Raw genomic sequence first — 17070 nt, 5'->3', positions numbered from 1 at the left:
TTTTTTTTCTGGTTTGAATCCCCACTGTGAGCCATGGCCTGATGAAGAAAACTTCAGCTTTAACAGACTTTAACCGACCGGGGAGTCGACTTGTCTTCGTCGTCATGTTGATAGTCACATTGTGAATTTATTGATCGGCTGGTTTGTTGTCAACACTTACCTGGATGCTGTTTTCTGAAGCAGACGACTGACAGACTGTGATTTCTATCGAGCATGTGGAACTGTTCTTGATATAGTTTCATGTGTTGGTACAGTAACTTTAATTTATGATTGTGGTGCCTGAGAGAGTGACATGTTTACTTCTAAAACATGAAGTAGGAGATCAGTGAAAAGACTTTAATATATTTTGCCCCCCTCCCTGCCTTTTTAACATGTGCAAACCAAACTATTCAACATTGGCAAGGCTGTTAAATCATGTCTGTTGATAGTAGATGGTATAAACATTACTGTTGTTATCAATGTTGAAAGGAAACTAAATAAACTGTAGAGGATGCCTGAATGAAAAAATAATATTACTATTGAGATGAAACAGTATTGTATGAAAATAAGTACAGTTTTTACTTATTTTTGTCATTTTAGAAATTTTATTGTCAGTCAGTTACATTTTAAATTGTATGGTAGTGATGTATCGATCTACCTTTTTTATTACTGGTACAGCAGAACACACAGAATAACTCACCTAGCACTCACGTGACTGTACTTATTTTTTTCTAGAAAGTAGTTCCTGTTTCAAACACACACACACACACGCACACACTGCACACACACAAACTTACACTTACACACACACACTCTGAATCAATACTCAGACCATACTGTGTTATTGGTACCCTGTACGTCTCATGCGTCACATTCAGGTATGAATAATATGGATTTTGTCAAATCTATTAAAAACAAAACTGTTACAGAGCGTCGTCTGTGTTTCTTGAATTCAGGAGGATCCAGTGATGAGGAGAGAGAGAGACCGTAGAGTGGATTCTCATGTCGACTAATTATAGGTTCATTTGATGACATCATGACAATCCTACCATGGAACCAGGAAGTGGAACAAATTAAAATCTGTTCCTAAAATTACACAGAAAGTGGCGTTCAAACACTGAAACAGCTAAAAAAAAGTTTAAAAGGGGTAAAAAAAAACAAAAAAAAGAAAAAGACATTAAAGAAACAGTGTAAGAAAAAAAAATAAACATCTAGAAGTTTCTTTCTTGAACACAGTGATTCTTCTAACTGACACAAGCCACGTCGGGACTTTGCAGGATGGGTGTTTACAGCTCGTTGACGCTGTCACCTGGGAAACAGAAAGACTGTTATTCACCTTTAAACTGCAAACAGACCTGGAGACAAAGTGACTGTGTTTAGACAAGACTATGAATTTTTATGCCTTTTCATGCCTTTATATACTATGACGTTTTTATGACTTATTATACTACTACGTTTTTATGCCTTACTATATACTATGACATGTTCATGACTTTTTCTGCCTAACTATATTATGACGCTTTTATGCCATTGTATAAAATTAGTAAACGTCATAGTATATTAAGGCATAAAAGCATTATAGTATGGCAAGGCATAAAAAGTCATAGTTATGCCTTACTATACTATGACATTCTTTATGTCTTAGTATACTATGTCATTTTTTAGACACCTTACCCCCACCTTATGTTTTTCTTTGTTGGGGTAAGGTGTCCAATGGTTTTTGCTTAAAATGAATAAGTCTTTATTGTTGTGAAACAGTCTGACTAACATCGACTGATCTGTGAACCAAATAAATACTGGACCAACATTACAGACCAGTCTGACATATATTTGTGAAACTGAATTCAGCCATCCTTGTGTTTTTCCTACTGTGACACATCAAGTCTGATAATTTGATGATGATTCTTTTCATACTGTTTTCACCATAATTAATTATTCAGATCTACTTTTTATATCAGATATGGCACAACAGATAGATGGTAAGACAAAGTGTGAAAATGAAATGTTACGTACTCTCTGCACAGGGGGATGTGTAGTCAGTTACGGCCTCATCACCTGCAAACACAACAAAAGAAGAAAATCATTAGAGATATAGAGGTGTGATGGTGATAGAGGAAAATAAGAAGAGCTAAATACAGGAAGTGTTTTTAGACACTTTATTGTGAAAAGATGTTTATGAGACTCTTACTTGTCTGGTAGTAATCATAGACTTTGACCACAGCTGGTTTGAGGTTCCTGACGGGCTGATCCTCCTCCAGTGTCACACTGTATATCTTTGTCTCATCCTTCTTCAGCTGCAAACACACACACACACACACACACACACACACACACACACACACACACACACACAATAAAGCTATAACTTCCCCTCCCATACAGAGCTTTAAAGTGAAGATTTACTCAGGAATACCAATATGAACACTCCGGACCGTCTCACCCCGTCTAAGTAGATGTTGATGAATCCTTCCTCCACGTCGACACGTTTCACAGAGGAGTCGCTCTTCAGCTGCAACAGACACAGATACAGCTATAAATATAAACACATACTTCAGTATGGGACAGTAATGATCAACCACAGGCCGACAGGAGACTTTGGCTGCGGTTGAAAAAGTATTTTTTTTGCTTATGAAGGTTCAAACTGAGTGAAACAACCTGAAGTGTCTGAGCAGCAGATAATTTAATCATCATAACAAAATACTATATACATAAATGTTGAATATAATTTATTCTGATCTCTTGGTCAGATCCTTATTTTCTCTTCTTGTGTGTTTCTTTCATATTATGTTATTTCAACATATTCTTTTCTTTCTAGTCCTTATGAACTCTCCTTCACATGTTTGGTCTCATGATGCTTTCCATCGAGGTCGAGGAGAAGTGGTTAGGAAAGACTGACTGACCAGTTTCAGGGAGCTCTTATCCAGGATGTAGCCCGACAACAGTTTGATGTTGATGATCACCATGTTGGTTTCCTCTCTCCTGCCCTGGTACCTGCAAAATACACACCAACAGTCAAACACCACATGAGACACAGACACAGAGACACAGAGACACAGAGACACACACACACACACACACACACACACACACACACACACACACACACAGTGCATTCACCTGACACCTGAGCCCACGAGGTTTTCAGCTCTTCCTGTGAGTTCGATTTTTTTTTTTTCCCTTTACAATTTAAGGTGGTTTAACTTTTCTTTCTTGTTGTCTGCACAATTTGTTCTATTGCTGTTTGACATAAGTATTTGGACAGTTGCACATTAAAATGTCTGAGTCTCAGCTTTAATTTAAGCAGGTTTACATCAATATAGAAATAAGTGTGCGGCAGATACAGACCTTTAAACACAAAGTGCCAAAAATGCAAAGTTTAAAAAGTAATTGGACAAACTTGTTTGAAGTCATGTGCATCTGTGCAATTATTTCTGACCACTACACTTTGTATTATACTTTGTGTTTTAAGACCTGTATCACCCACATTTCTTTCTATATTTATGTAAACCTCTAAAAATTAAAGCTGAGACTCAGTTATTCTTCTTCAGGCTCAACTACTTTTAAGATCTAACTCTCCAAACACTTATTGTCTGGACTGAATCTGAAAACTAAACCTATATCTGAGTGAAAAACCCTGACGTCTAACACACAAACATCTGCAGCTGAAAGAGCAACTTCATTATTTCAAGTAAAAAATAAATACAAAATCACAATCATAATTTTTATGGCAAGAGGTTTGTAATGAGTTGTAGTTGGTGTAAACACAACACTAGTTTATGTGGTAAAAGCCTCCGCTGAAGTTACAAAAATATAATCAATAATACAAACTATTGATCTGTACTCGCTCTGAAAATGCCTGATTAAAAAGTCACATGACCACCTGACGTCCACGAAGAGGATGAGTTGCGGCCTGCTGGTGTTACACTTGGCCATGATGTTACTGGAGATGTTGAAGGCAGAGAAGTCCGGGGGAGGGGGCACGTTGTAATGCATGGAGATCTGTGGAGGGACATGACATCAGCAACATCTGTTCAGCAACATCTGTTCAGCAACATCTGTTCAAAAGTCCAAAAGTCTGAGAATATTTTCCCAGAATGTGAAGATCAGACGTGTTTAACATTAATAAGAAAAACATAAATAAGAATGTAGAGTTTTTACATTTATGTTGATTTAATGAACTTGCATTTTTTGAATTAACAAAATAACATGAACATGTTATAAACATATATCTTCATGTATCCAGAGGATGTATAAATGTTATAGTAAGAGAAGTGACTTTAAAAAAGAAAGATAGTCTGTCTCTTCTAACTTTCTCTCATTTTATAGGTAAATACAACTGAATCACATCCAGACATGTTTGAATTCAAACTCCCTGCCTGAGGTGAAATATCAGGAGTTGCTCTTCAGCTCATATTTAATCAACAGACTTTTACTCATATGTTGCGCTGCTCTTTGTTTTTTACTCTCCAGTTGATCCATTTATCCTTCTATTCTGTTATTCCTTTCAAATCTTATGGATGAGTCTTTTATTATCACTTTATGTTGATTTTATATTTCATCATAATGCCTGATTATGTTGTTAAAAGGTGCTACACAGATAAATTTGCCTCGTCTGCCTTGATAATTGAGAAATACAAAAATTCAAAGGCCTTATATGAGACCAATATTTTGGTGTAAGTTTTCTCGTTGTCAGTTTCACAGAGATAAACAGATTGTACCTGTGCCAGCACACAGCTCTGACCCTGGGCCTGGACGGTGTACTCTCCTGGGACCTCACTCAGCTTCTCCTCCTGGTACAGCAGCCTGTTGCTCTGATCCACCGTGAACTCTTTGTTCAGGCCTCCTAACGACGTCACCGTCACTGTAGTGCTGCCCTCCACACTGTAGGTGGCAGCTCCGTACTTAGCCAGCGCCTGGAGGGCCACCACCGTGTCCTGAGGAGCAGAGGGAGGTTAAATGTGCCGTTACAGTCGATTCACGGTTAAAAAGGTTTCACATAAACCACCTGTGTGTGTGTGTGTGTGTGGTCTGTCGTACCTGTGTGGAGGAGAAGCCGCCGTACGGGTTCTGCTGCTGAGCCAGCCAGCGGACGATGCCGGAGGAGTAGTCCAGACCAAAGTCTGACATGGCTGGACCGGAGAGCAGAGCCAGCAGCACGTAGGACGTGATCTCCACCTCCAGGGAGTCCAGGCCTTTCCTAGAAGCCACCGCTCTGTCCCAGTGACGGGTCCCTCCTGTCAGTCAGGAGAGGGGAATCATCCGTTAGTAGCTTAGCAATGACTATGTTTGTGCACATCAGTTAAATGAATGTACATGTAGGTCCACAGCCTCCAGAGTTACAAACTGTAGGAGTTTGTTTTAATGTTTCAGTTTTAGATGCGACTGTAGAAATTCTTTTCTTGCTTTGTCACCAATTTCCTTTCATAAAATCATTTTCTTCCTCTGTTTGTTCTACTGTCATAACACCAACAGCCGAGCTACAGCTGTTACTAACCTTTTATTTTCCTTTTTTTTTATCATCTTGAAAAAAATAAAATGGAAAAATATTTAAGTCAAAAACAGTGTTTCCCACAGGAGGAGACTTTACCTGAAGAGACTTATGTAGTTTAGAGGGGAACAGTGTAACCAGGTTATTTTCTGTGTGTGTTATTTACAAGTTAGAGATGTCCCCTAAACGCCTCACATGCTGGCTCTTGGTAGATGCTACAATTCACTGATGTTCCCTAAACATCTCACATGCAAAGTCTTAATAGACGCTAGAATTTACAGATGTTTCCCTAACGCCTCACACACATGTTGGTAGATGCGGAGTTGGTCGGGCTGCAACTCTAGCAACTAAAGCTAACTTCATTTAAATGTAAAATATATTAATTTAATATTACAATAAAAACAATGAAGGGACGATATAAACAATATAAAAATAACAGACAACAACAGCATAAAAAAAATATTTTGTTGTGTAATGCACAAGTGATGACATCATTCCCCAAGTTTTTATCTTTAAAAAAACGAAAAAACAAATCTGAAGCTTCAACTGTTTAACACACAGTTCACTTCACCTGCTTACATTCATCTAACATCTGTTTTCAGCACAATGTATCATCTACACTTAAACTGCCACTTCAACTCCTTTCAGTGCTTATGCTTCAACAGACACTTCCAAATCTTGAAGTGACACTTCAACTTGCTTCAGCAGCAGATTTATGTTTGTTTGAGTATTTAAACTATTTCATGTTTCAGCAGCAGATTTTTTGCAGCAGTAAAAGTGTTTTGGGGGGAAAACGAAGCTGAAAGCCAGATGTGCATACAGCATTGCTGCTGACGGCTTCGCTGTCTCACCTTGTGTGCTGGACTTCTGGTGCAGGAGTGTGATGAGTTTGCTCCTCATCTCCTCGTCTCCTGCCAGACTGAAGGTGTACGACAGCAGGGCGGTGGTGTACAGGTTGTCCAGCTGACCGGCCACCGCTTCCTTCAGACAGCGCAGACAGTTCTGTACGACGGGATCCTGTCAGACACCGAGCAGAGGAAGAGATGAGAAGAGAAACTTGGAGATGTTTTGAGGACGTATGCTAAGCAACGTTTTTAGCAATTCACACGACACATGCAGCCACCGAGACGTTTAACGGTTTAAAGCTGCACAGACAATAAGAAACACATGCTGACGTGTCTTTGAGGCAGTGGTGTGAGATAACACGTGACTCCACGCTCCTGAATTTCACTTCCTGTATACAGGTAACAGCTTTTAGAAAATGATGCAGTCTAAAAAAAACAAAAGAGACCAAGAATTTAAAAATCTACTTAAAATGAAGAAATGAGTTCAGCCCTTGAACACCTCACAGCTGCAGCAACAAAACGTCCGAAATGAACAAGGTGATGTCAGACTCACCGTGGCGTTGGCGTCCAGCTCGAGCATGGCGGTGGTGATGTAGGCCGTCAGGGACACGTCGTCGCTCACTCCTCCCTTGTGGAAACACAGGCGCATGGTAGGAGTGGGTCAGCGCAGCGTCAGACTTTCAGCTTCACCTAAAGCTTTTTTTCTTTTCGCTCTGTTTTCGTTATATCTGAATTACTGTGAGGGACGGGTGATGATTTGTTTTGTCTCTCCTCTGCTGTACGTCTGAGCTGTTCGCCTGGAGGCAACGAAACTCTTCATAATCTGAGCTAATTCTGTGATTTTGTTTCATAGGAAATATAAATTGAAACCATGTGAAATCATATCAAACATCTACGTCATTACCTTCATGCCGTTGTGGAAGAGTTTTCCGACAGATCGGATGCAGCCGTCGGGTCGCTGGTGTCTCGACAGCCACCTCCTCGCATCTTTAATGTGACTGGGATTCACAAAAATGTACGGTCTCGCCCCACCGAAGGACTTCATCACAAAAGAGGTCAGCCTAGAGGAACACACACACACACACACACACACACACGTTATTAAACCTGACCATGTGTGCCTGTGTTGGTAACCCCAAAATGAACCCAGCTTCAGGACAATTACATAACAGCCTCTTGTCTCACACTAACACAGAGCGTTTGGCCTGAGCTGCATCTACAACGTATTCCTCTGAGCCACATGCAAACAGCAGAGTGAAGACAGCTGGAGCAGAGAGAGAGAGGCAGCAAACGTCCCTCCACATCCCATATCTCTGGAGAATGGATTCACAAATTCCCCTCAGAAATTACATTACACGACAGATACTGTGTTGAACTATAGTAGGTTAATAGTGAATAATAAAAACAGTATTTTTTGGCCACTGGGAGGCAGCAGAATAAACTGTAAACACACACATTGACCTTATACACGTCAACATGTTAGCAAACAGCAGCTACCTCCAGTTCACATGAGGAATCAGTCTAATATTCCCTCTGCTTTGGTCTCTACCAGCTCCGAGAAAAACTCTGTAGCTGCTAAATGCTCATCGTTAGCTGGTGGCTAACTTTGTCTGTTTGCTGTTTTGTGCTCAGCAGGAAGTGGACAGTTGAGCTTTTTAACTGAAAACAGCTGATTTCAGTGACTGGTACAGATGCTCATATATGATGCTCCAGCATGCTAACATGCTAAATTGGTAAACATTATAACCTGCTGAAAGGTCCCATCCAGTCTAAAGGTCTCTGTCCATGTGTAGTGTGATTATAGATCAGGTCTAGGTTCTATATTAATACTGTGAAAGTATCAAAGCCTCAGTCCACAGAGAAATGCACACAGCCTGTATTCAGAAACTGAGCCTTAAAACCAGCCGTCAGGACTTCCTGTAACTTTGTGATGTCACAACAAAGCAGTCACCAAGCCCCGCCCACCTGGACCCACCATCCAAACCTTGCAGGATTTGGTTTCTCTGAGTGTTTTTACCTGAAATCTTCTATACTTTTATTGGATCAGTCAGAAAACAGTCAGCCAATCAGAAGAGAGGCTCAGAGCCTCCTCTCTTCTGATTGGCTCACCGACCTGTTGTTACTAGAGCTCCAGAGAGAAGCCTGAGAGAGGAGATGTGAAACTACACTGAGATGGTTTTTGGTTCTTAAAACCACAAATATATCTTCTTATGGATCAAACACTTCAAATAAAACACAGAAGAAGAAGAAAATATGAGTGACCTTTTTCACATAATTTAGCGTTATGAAAAAGAAAAACAACAGATTATCACATCTTTCAAGTTACATTAATTATTTTTGGCTACTTCGCGGCAGAATGATCAACCTAACCAAAACAACACTAACATGCAGTGTTATCCCCTTATAAAGACATTAGCCATCATTTGTTTCTGACTGCATGATGATTGAGTGCAATAAGAACAACGTTCAGCTAGTCGCTAACTCTGTGCAGTTTGGCAGCAGTGAGGGGAACCACAGAGATGGCTGATAAGTCTCGGGGGTCATGTTAACACACAGTCTCTGACCCATTCTCCATAGAACCATTCTCCATAGAACAAATACTGATAGGTGCATCTTAAACGAAAACTAGTTTATCTGCTCACACTTTATTCAAACTTCCCCAACACTGCGTTCTGTGAAATATCCTGATGGATTTCTAATGTAATCGAACACTTGAGAGCCCTAGTTTCTCCCAACCACAAACACACACCCACACACAAACACACCAACTGCCAAACTGCCCAGCACCCTTTCAAAAACAGCAGAGGGTTTGTTAAATCCCCCGAGGGACTGCGCTTTAAGCCCATTAAATGAAAATATTAATATTTTCTGGCAGGTTCCTCATAAAGTAAATTATTAGGATGCTTGCTGCTGCCAAACAGTGTGTGTGTGTGTGTGTGTGTGTGTGTGTGTGTGTGTGTGTGTGTGTGTGTGTCCAACTCCCACTGTGTCTACTTGTCATTTTTCATTCTCTCGTCAAATGAAGTGTGAGATTTGAGCTGAAAATATTCGGTTTATCAGCAAAGCTCTGGATGAATGTTCAGTAACTGTTTTAAAGTAACTGCAGCATTTCCATGTTTTATAACCACGATCTGATTCTTTATTATTTGGGTGTTTATTGTGTTTTAGCTGTGAACACAGACAGAGACCTGCTTCCTCCTTTAAACAAAACCTATTCTGTGTATATAAATTATTAGTATTTTGGATTTTTATGAAACTAAAATGTATGTGACCTGTAATAAAGGAACTAGCATTTAAAGAACCTACAGTGTCATGAATGATAAAGTGTACTGTATAAATATAGGACATAACATATTTTAATATTAGTTAAATCACTGTGAAGCTTTTGATCACCAGTTCCTGTTGTTCATATGAAATGTCACGGTTTTATCTCGTGTATTGATCCTCAGCAGAATCATCAATCACCATTATTTCATGTCGCTGACTCAGATTCTGGATTTTTTTTTTTTTTTACTGACCAGGTGTTTCCAGACTCGTCGCTCTTCCCGAAGGCGCTGTAGGAACCGTCGTCGTGCTTGTAGGTGAGCTCTCTCTGATATCCTGCGCACACGCACACACACACACACACACACAGAGTCAGATTTTACATAATACATTTCATTTTACATTAATGTCTTTTCATGTGAAGCACTTGGTGCAGCTAATCTCTTTGTTGTAAAGTACTTTGACCTGCATTTCTTGTGTGAAAGTTGTAATACGAATAAAGTTTATTATCATTATTATTAATATTTTTGCCTCCTCACCTCCTTCAGCATTAAACTAGTTATTCTCAGTTGCCATAAAAGGTTGAAATTACTCCAGTATCCACTGTCAGATTCAGACAGACACAGTCACAGCGGTTAAAAAACCCAAACTTTGGTGAACTGGTGTTACCACGAATAAGATTCAATCAAATGACACAGAGTTTTAAATGTAAAAAAGAGAGGGAGAATAAAATAGAAAGTGTACAACGTTGGCGATCTAGTATGAGACGGAGAGCAGGACCATGAGATGCATCTTTGATCTTTTTGGTTGGGAGCCACACATCGGTTCATCAGACCCATCCCAACGCATCACAGCTGATTTAGAGACGGTCCCGAGGGTCTCACCACTCTCCAGGAAGCGTGTCGCCCTGTCCTGGATCTCCTGGGTCAGCTGACCGGTGCTCTTCAGGTAGTTGAGGATGAAGATGTTGGGAGCAAACAGCACCATGTTCTGCTCCCCGCAGCCGTACGGCATGGCCAGGAGCTTGTCCAGGTTCTTCATGGCCCGGCCCATCAGATCACCTGCAGGAGCGAAACGAGAGAGATTAAAACACTTGACAGGGTGGAAGTAAACTCCACTATATCCTGATTAAAAAAAACAAAACCACAAGACATTTTATGTTACTGACCCAGGACAGACACGGAGGCTCTGGCTGATCCGACCACAAACATCTCAGGCAACAGGAGAGAGATTTTCTTCTCCGCCGGCCCCTCTGATGAAACACAGGTAAAAAGAATGAGCTTATTTTCTCTGGTAGAAGTCCACAGAACAGAGTATTTCCATATTGAATAATAAGATACAACACTGGTGTTTTATTACCAATCACAGTATCATTTGTGTTATCATGTTTCATCCATCAGTATTTACTGTTGTTGTGATTATTAAACATTTTAGCAAAGGAACAATTCTTCTTCGTGTCATTTCACTCACAGAAACATAAATAAATACTAACATTTAATTAAACATATATATATATATATATTTAATCTTATTCTGAAAGCAAAAAAGCATCAACAATCATGATTTTAAAAAGTTACAAATTAAGAAACAAATTGTTTTTCTTGGTGGATAAAAATCAGTAACTAAAAAATCGATGTGTATCTAGAGATATGGCAACCAAACTGCTCCTCTTGTGCAATTCGGCAAGCACAGGCCTCCATGACAGGATGACATTTACAGATGTATTTCTGTAGTGCCCTAGTTTTCCCTCCCATCACCCTGAGGCTCTCGGCGTATCTGCTGCTGACACTCAGGTTGTCTGTGAGCGCTCACCTGATGGGCAGAGGAGGGCGTTGTGACTGACCATCTGTGGTGTTCCCTCAGCCTGAAGGAGAGACACAAAGGAAATGATGATGTTGTTAAATAATATAATAATAATAATAATAATAATAATAATCACAGCCTGGTGTATCTTGTTCCTCTCTACCACAGAGCAGAACATATTAAAAACCCATCAGTGAGACACCAAGTGAATTTTTCATCTTTACCATAAACACACTGTCGAACTGCCAGAAACACTCACCACAGCACCAAATGTAGATTAATCCAGAAAATAGTCCCCAACAGAGGCATTATTTCCCCCCGTCTGTATTTGCTAAAAACCTACAGTGCCGCCTTGTTTTAGTAAATTAAGAAGAACAAATGAGCTCGAGTCAGACTGGAACAAATTGCAGCTTCATCCTCTGAAGAGATGATCAGTCAACAAATAACAGGTCGACATTTCTTTGTCTGACTTCGCTGTTGTATTAATTCACTTTCTGGCCTTTTGGTGGCGGCAGGAGAAACTGTGAACAAAACATATTTATCATCCTGTAAAGTTGATATGGCGAACACATTGTCAATGAGTAAATAAGTGGAGTTAAAATTCATCAGGGGTCATCTTTGTGTAACATACATTTACCCTCTTTTATCTCAGTTTTGGTCTCCACCAATCACTGAGAAAAATATCTGAGTCTTCAGCTGCATTTAATAACCTCAGGGGTTTATATATGAATCACGTTCGTCTTTTTCTTTTTGTATCAGTGATCCTATAATCATATGTGTGAGGGGAGGGGCCAGGTTAAGATAGTTACTCAGCACCAAGACATCCAGCAGCCAAACCACCCACAGGTCACGGGAGCAGATACAGACATCAGTCATTTCTCCCCGTAACATCTGAGCCAGTGGGAGGTCTTTAGTTTTGGAGCCCTGGGGCCGCGACAGTTACTAATGTAACTATGGTTCTACGAGTCCTGGAGGACCACCAGCGTTCACTGTCACTCAGAGTCTTGATGTAGTTTCAGTCAGAGTCTCCCGCTGGGCGCCTGCTTCATTTATCAGGCCGCTCACGTCACACGGGACCAATTCTGGCGGTCACTGAAAACTCATAGAACCACAGTTACATTAGTGACTCATTTTCTGACAAACCGAGAAGAGGTCGGTAAAACTTCACCCACTTCCAAGGCGCGTGCAGGTCAAAACGGCGAAGTAACACTCGTAGTTTAGAGAAGAACTGATGCGTTTCGGCTCGTGGCGTTCATCACGGTCTAATAATGTTCCTCTGATTACTGTAAGTGTTGCTGCGCCTCTTTACACCCGTCTGAAGTGTCATGTCCGACGGTCACTGACCTCCACCAGCAGGGTGCGGATCACCGTGTCGATCTGACCCATGTCGGGGACGGTGGCCACCTCGTTGCCACACAGTACATCAGTCTTCAGGGCCTCAGCGCTGACCTTCAGGTCCACCTTACCTGTGTGCACACAAACATGCTCTTATTCTGAAAGGAGGGGTGTATTGATCACCGCAACCCTGTCACACAGTCACATTGTGCATACGGAGGCAAAACAGCTTCAATCCAACTCATTATCCTCCCTCTTCCTCCATCCCTCCTCCCCCGTGTTTTACTTCCTCCCCCTGTTTCCTATCTTATTTGCCCTCATTAATCCCTATTTGTTGCCTTATTACACAGCCTCTCTCTCCCATACGGCTCGTTCTCCCACAACCCCCCCCTCCCCTTCGCAGCCCACAATCCTTCACACGGAGGACAAGTACAGATCACCCCCCGAGGGAGAGGTTTCTGAGTGTTTCGTCAGAGATACTACCTGACTTGTTAGTACAAGTGATTGTCAGCATTCCTCTAAGGGGGAGTTAGAGGAGTGCAATTTGACATTCATGAGAGCCTCATCTCCATCCCGGCTGATGGAGGCTGATGGAAATCCTCTGCTTTCAGACCAGGCAGCGTTACAGCGACAGACGCCTTTCTCTGCTTCCAGCAGTGCAGAGTCAACAGCTGTCAGTGCCCTTAATAGAGATTAATTAGCTTGTTCTGTCTAATCATTGTCACTCAAAGTGTATAAGATTGTATTGGACAAAACAGACATCAGTATTTAATCTTGAAGGTGTGAAAACTGCATTAAATTATTGGTGGAGATAATAACTGACAAGTGGAAAATGTCTCTGTGGTAATGAGGGAGGCAGGGACACCAGAGCTGTGACTGACTGAGACAGTGTTCAATCAATTTTAAGAGGGCACCAATATTCATTTATTGGTGATATTTTGTACAGACAATAAAAAATTAAACAATTAAACCCTCTGAGAATGAATTTTAACTGTTTTATCTCAGGTTGAAAAGCCTCTAAAAGAGTATTCAGACATTAAAAAGGTTCTTAAAACCATTACTCATGCCTTCATTTGAAGCTGACTCGATGACTGTGATGCACTTTGTACTAAATAAATGTAAATAGTAATATATTTTACTACAAATATGTATTAAATATTAGTAAAAAGATGCATTAAATGGAAATGTTATGAGTATTGTGGAAGTATACGTGCTTAAAAACTCTACTTGAGTGAATGTAGTTTCCACCACTGGTGGGTTTCAAACTAATCTGCAATTGCATCAAAAATATCATGATAATTCAAATGAATGGTTTATAAAAGTGTGTGTTATGTAGTAAATGTACAACGGGACGCACTCATTCAATGCTTTGTGATACTTGAAGTTAAGAGCATTAAACTAAAAGTGCACATGGATGTTTTATAATACAGCCATGCAAGTGTGTCCCAGTCTTTTTAGTGTCCCCTGGAAACACTTCAGCTGTCGTGTTCTGAATATTTGCAGCCAATGTGTTTTCGAACTGATAAAGATGTTTTCATTTGTCTATTTGAACGTGTTTTCTTAAGTTGCAGTGCGTTGAGTTCTCGGGGGCAGCCGTATAAATGGGCAGAAAAAAAATGCAAAAACACTGACATCCATTAAATTATTTAAGTCGTGTTCAGACGCCCAGTCAAAAAATATTTATATTTTGAAATGTATATATTATTATTTCTACATTGAAGGGGACTGAGCCTGTGTTATTTCTGGTCAGTTATCTGTTAATACCGAGGGCGGTTGGAGTCACGATCCATGAGAAGGTCCTGCTCTCCTCCCCACACAGACACACACTGTACTGGCAGCCATCACAGTCTCTGAAGGTGTAGTTGTCTGAATCAGCCAGTGTCACCTTCACCTGCAGACAGGAAAAAAACAAAAACAAAAACTAAACAAAACATCCTCAGCAATAAAATATCTGTGTCTCTAATTATCATAATGTTTTCATTTCATCTTGACGAGCTCACTACACGCAGACTTTTAACTGTAAATGAGTTTAAATTAATTCCTTCTGTCATCTCCGTTTAAATATTTACCATAATGCATTTGGAGAGATAGTTGAAGACAGTGGCTTTGAGTGTAAAGACTTCCCCTCGGATGACGGAGTAGGGCAAAGTGAGACTGACAAAGAACGGCTGGAAGGCAATCAGTCCAACGTTAGGCGACACGCCGAAGCCGACAGAGGAGACACAGAAAGCTCCGGCAGCCCATTTAGTGATGGTGTCAGGGACTGTCTTCTCCACGTCCACTGACCCACTGTCTCTGTACAAACATACAAGCAGTCACATTGAAAACCTCACGCAGCACGGAGGCTGGAGACATGAATGTGTTCAGAAAATCTCTTAACAATCTGTGTCATACGTGATGAGATATCTTATGTTTTGGCCTGGGGGGGGGGGACTCTACAGCCGCGTTAGAAGCTCTGTGACGCTGTACATTTTACCTCAAGCTCCACTAATGCTAACATGCTAACATCAGTGCTAACATGCTGATGTTAAAGGTCCCATATTTAATACTTCCCTTGTGTTTTATTTGAAGTGTTGACCCATAAGAAGATATATTTGTGGTTTTAAGAACCAAAAACCATCTCAGTGTAGTTTTGCATCTCCTCTCTCAGGCTTCTCTCTGGAGCTCTAGTAACAACAGGTCGGTGAGCCAATCAGAAGAGAGGAGGCTCGGAGCCTGTGTTTAAATGGCTGGCGGTTTTCTGAGTGATGCAATAAAAATATAGAAGATTTCAGGTAAAAACACTCAGAGAAACCAAATCCTACAAGGTTTGGATGGTGGGTCCAGGTGGGCGGGGCTTGGTGACTGCTTTGTTGTGACATCACAAAGTTCCAGAAGTCCTGACGGCTGGTTTTAAGGCTCAGTTTCTGAATACAGGCTGTGTGCATTTCTCTGTGGACTGAGGCTTTGATACTTTCACAGTATTAATATAGAAGCTAGACCTGATCTATAATCAAACTACACATGGACAGAGACCTTTAGACTATATGGGACCTTTAAGCAGGTATAATGTTTACCAATTTAGCATGTTAGCATGCTGGAACAAGGGACATGAATGTCTGTACCAACTTCCTGACAAAACATCCAGTAGTTGTAGAGATATTAAGTCAAAAACACACAAACGTTAATTTCATCTTGGTGCTAAAGGAAAAGTTAGGAGATCAATAAAACCATTTGGATGCTTTGTCTGGGAACAATGAAGGTCCGTATGAAATTTCATGCATACAGTCCATCCATCCATTCAGTAGTTGTTGAGATATTTTAGTGGTGGACCTACCACCTAACCAACCTTACAAATATTATGTTTTACATCGTATAACAAGAATGTGACCTAATGGTTGCAAGTCAGAGAAAAGAAGAATAAATAAATGTCGGTTCTAGTCTGAAATATCTCCAAAACTATTGGAAACATCCCTAAAACCACGCTGCCACCGTGGCTCCTCATGTTACATCATGTGGCCAAAACGTGAGACGTGTATTAAAAGTCAAACCAACATTTAAAGGCCCTGAAAGTTTTTTTTTTTTTTTTGCCAATTAGCTTCTTACTGTGAGCAACGGGCTCCTGTACAACACGGTACTTCCTGAAGGAGTTAGAACTTATTTCAAATGGCAAATATGTGATGTTACACAAATCCATTAATGAACCTGGACCTAACATTTTATATCAGAATGTGACACATAACAGCGGCAAGAAAAACTAAGTGAACCTTTTGGAATTAACGTAATTTATGTCGTATTTAAGTCGTGTGTTACGTCGTCAGATCTTCATCCAATAAAGAACAAACACAATCTATTTTAACTAATAACTCACAAATCATTGTATTGGTCTCGTTCATATTGAAAACATCATTCAAACAAGTTCAGGCTGGAAAAAGTACATGAACCCCTCGACTAAATGACATCAACCAAAGCTAACTGGTGTGAGGAGTTATCAGACCTGGAGTCCAGTCAGTGAATCCAGATTGAAGGTTTTGGGTTAGAGAAACTTTAACTTGGACATTTTGAGTTTTTATATGCAGACGAAACATCTGCTGATGTCACCCATGCTTCACAAAAACGATCTCAGAAGACCGAGGATCAAGAATCATTGATTTGCTTAATGCTGGCTACCAGTGGGGAACCAGAGTAAGCCAAACATATCAGCATTATAAACGTTATATTCAATCAATCTCTTTCATTTAATAATTATTCTCTTCTAATTCTAATCTTATCCAATCAGATTTTTCTGTGTTTGTTGTTGTTGTTTCCAGGCAGAGAAAAGCTTAGTTGGTTTACTTGTTTGTTGGACTTCATAACCAAGACAGAAGACCTGAAATC

General features: G+C 40.4%; 1 protein-coding gene across 2 annotated transcripts in view; it reads right to left on the bottom strand.

Annotated features, from left to right (window-relative positions):
• Nucleotides 1–403: 403 nt before the first annotated feature.
• LOC111238520 (alpha-2-macroglobulin-like) overlaps nucleotides 404–17070 on the bottom strand; it is a 30589-nt gene continuing 13922 nt past the window's right edge. For both annotated transcript variants that reach the window (XM_022768086.1, XM_022768085.1), the window contains exons 19-36: nucleotides 14784–15009; nucleotides 14479–14605; nucleotides 12724–12845; nucleotides 11389–11440; nucleotides 10745–10828; nucleotides 10461–10637; nucleotides 9831–9912; nucleotides 7217–7373; nucleotides 6866–6940; nucleotides 6319–6484; nucleotides 5017–5213; nucleotides 4698–4913; nucleotides 3860–3978; nucleotides 2880–2970; nucleotides 2420–2488; nucleotides 2168–2273; nucleotides 1993–2034; nucleotides 404–1288 (exon numbers count right to left, since the gene is read on the bottom strand). In XM_022768086.1, coding sequence (XP_022623807.1) covers nucleotides 1266–1288; nucleotides 1993–2034; nucleotides 2168–2273; nucleotides 2420–2488; nucleotides 2880–2970; nucleotides 3860–3978; nucleotides 4698–4913; nucleotides 5017–5213; nucleotides 6319–6484; nucleotides 6866–6940; nucleotides 7217–7373; nucleotides 9831–9912; nucleotides 10461–10637; nucleotides 10745–10828; nucleotides 11389–11440; nucleotides 12724–12845; nucleotides 14479–14605; nucleotides 14784–15009 — 2131 coding nt within the window. In that variant the 3' untranslated portion in view covers nucleotides 404–1265. The remainder of the gene's footprint in view (nucleotides 1289–1992; nucleotides 2035–2167; nucleotides 2274–2419; nucleotides 2489–2879; nucleotides 2971–3859; nucleotides 3979–4697; nucleotides 4914–5016; nucleotides 5214–6318; nucleotides 6485–6865; nucleotides 6941–7216; nucleotides 7374–9830; nucleotides 9913–10460; nucleotides 10638–10744; nucleotides 10829–11388; nucleotides 11441–12723; nucleotides 12846–14478; nucleotides 14606–14783; nucleotides 15010–17070) is intronic.

The sequence above is a fragment of the Seriola dumerili genome, unplaced genomic scaffold, assembly GCF_002260705.1.
Source record: "Seriola dumerili isolate Sdu_G_001 unplaced genomic scaffold, Sdu_1.0 BDQW01001414.1, whole genome shotgun sequence".
NCBI classification, from domain to species: Eukaryota; Metazoa; Chordata; class Actinopteri; order Carangiformes; family Carangidae; genus Seriola; species Seriola dumerili.
The sequence above is the reverse complement of the archived record's forward strand: the minus strand, read 5'-3'. Positions and strand labels throughout refer to the sequence as shown.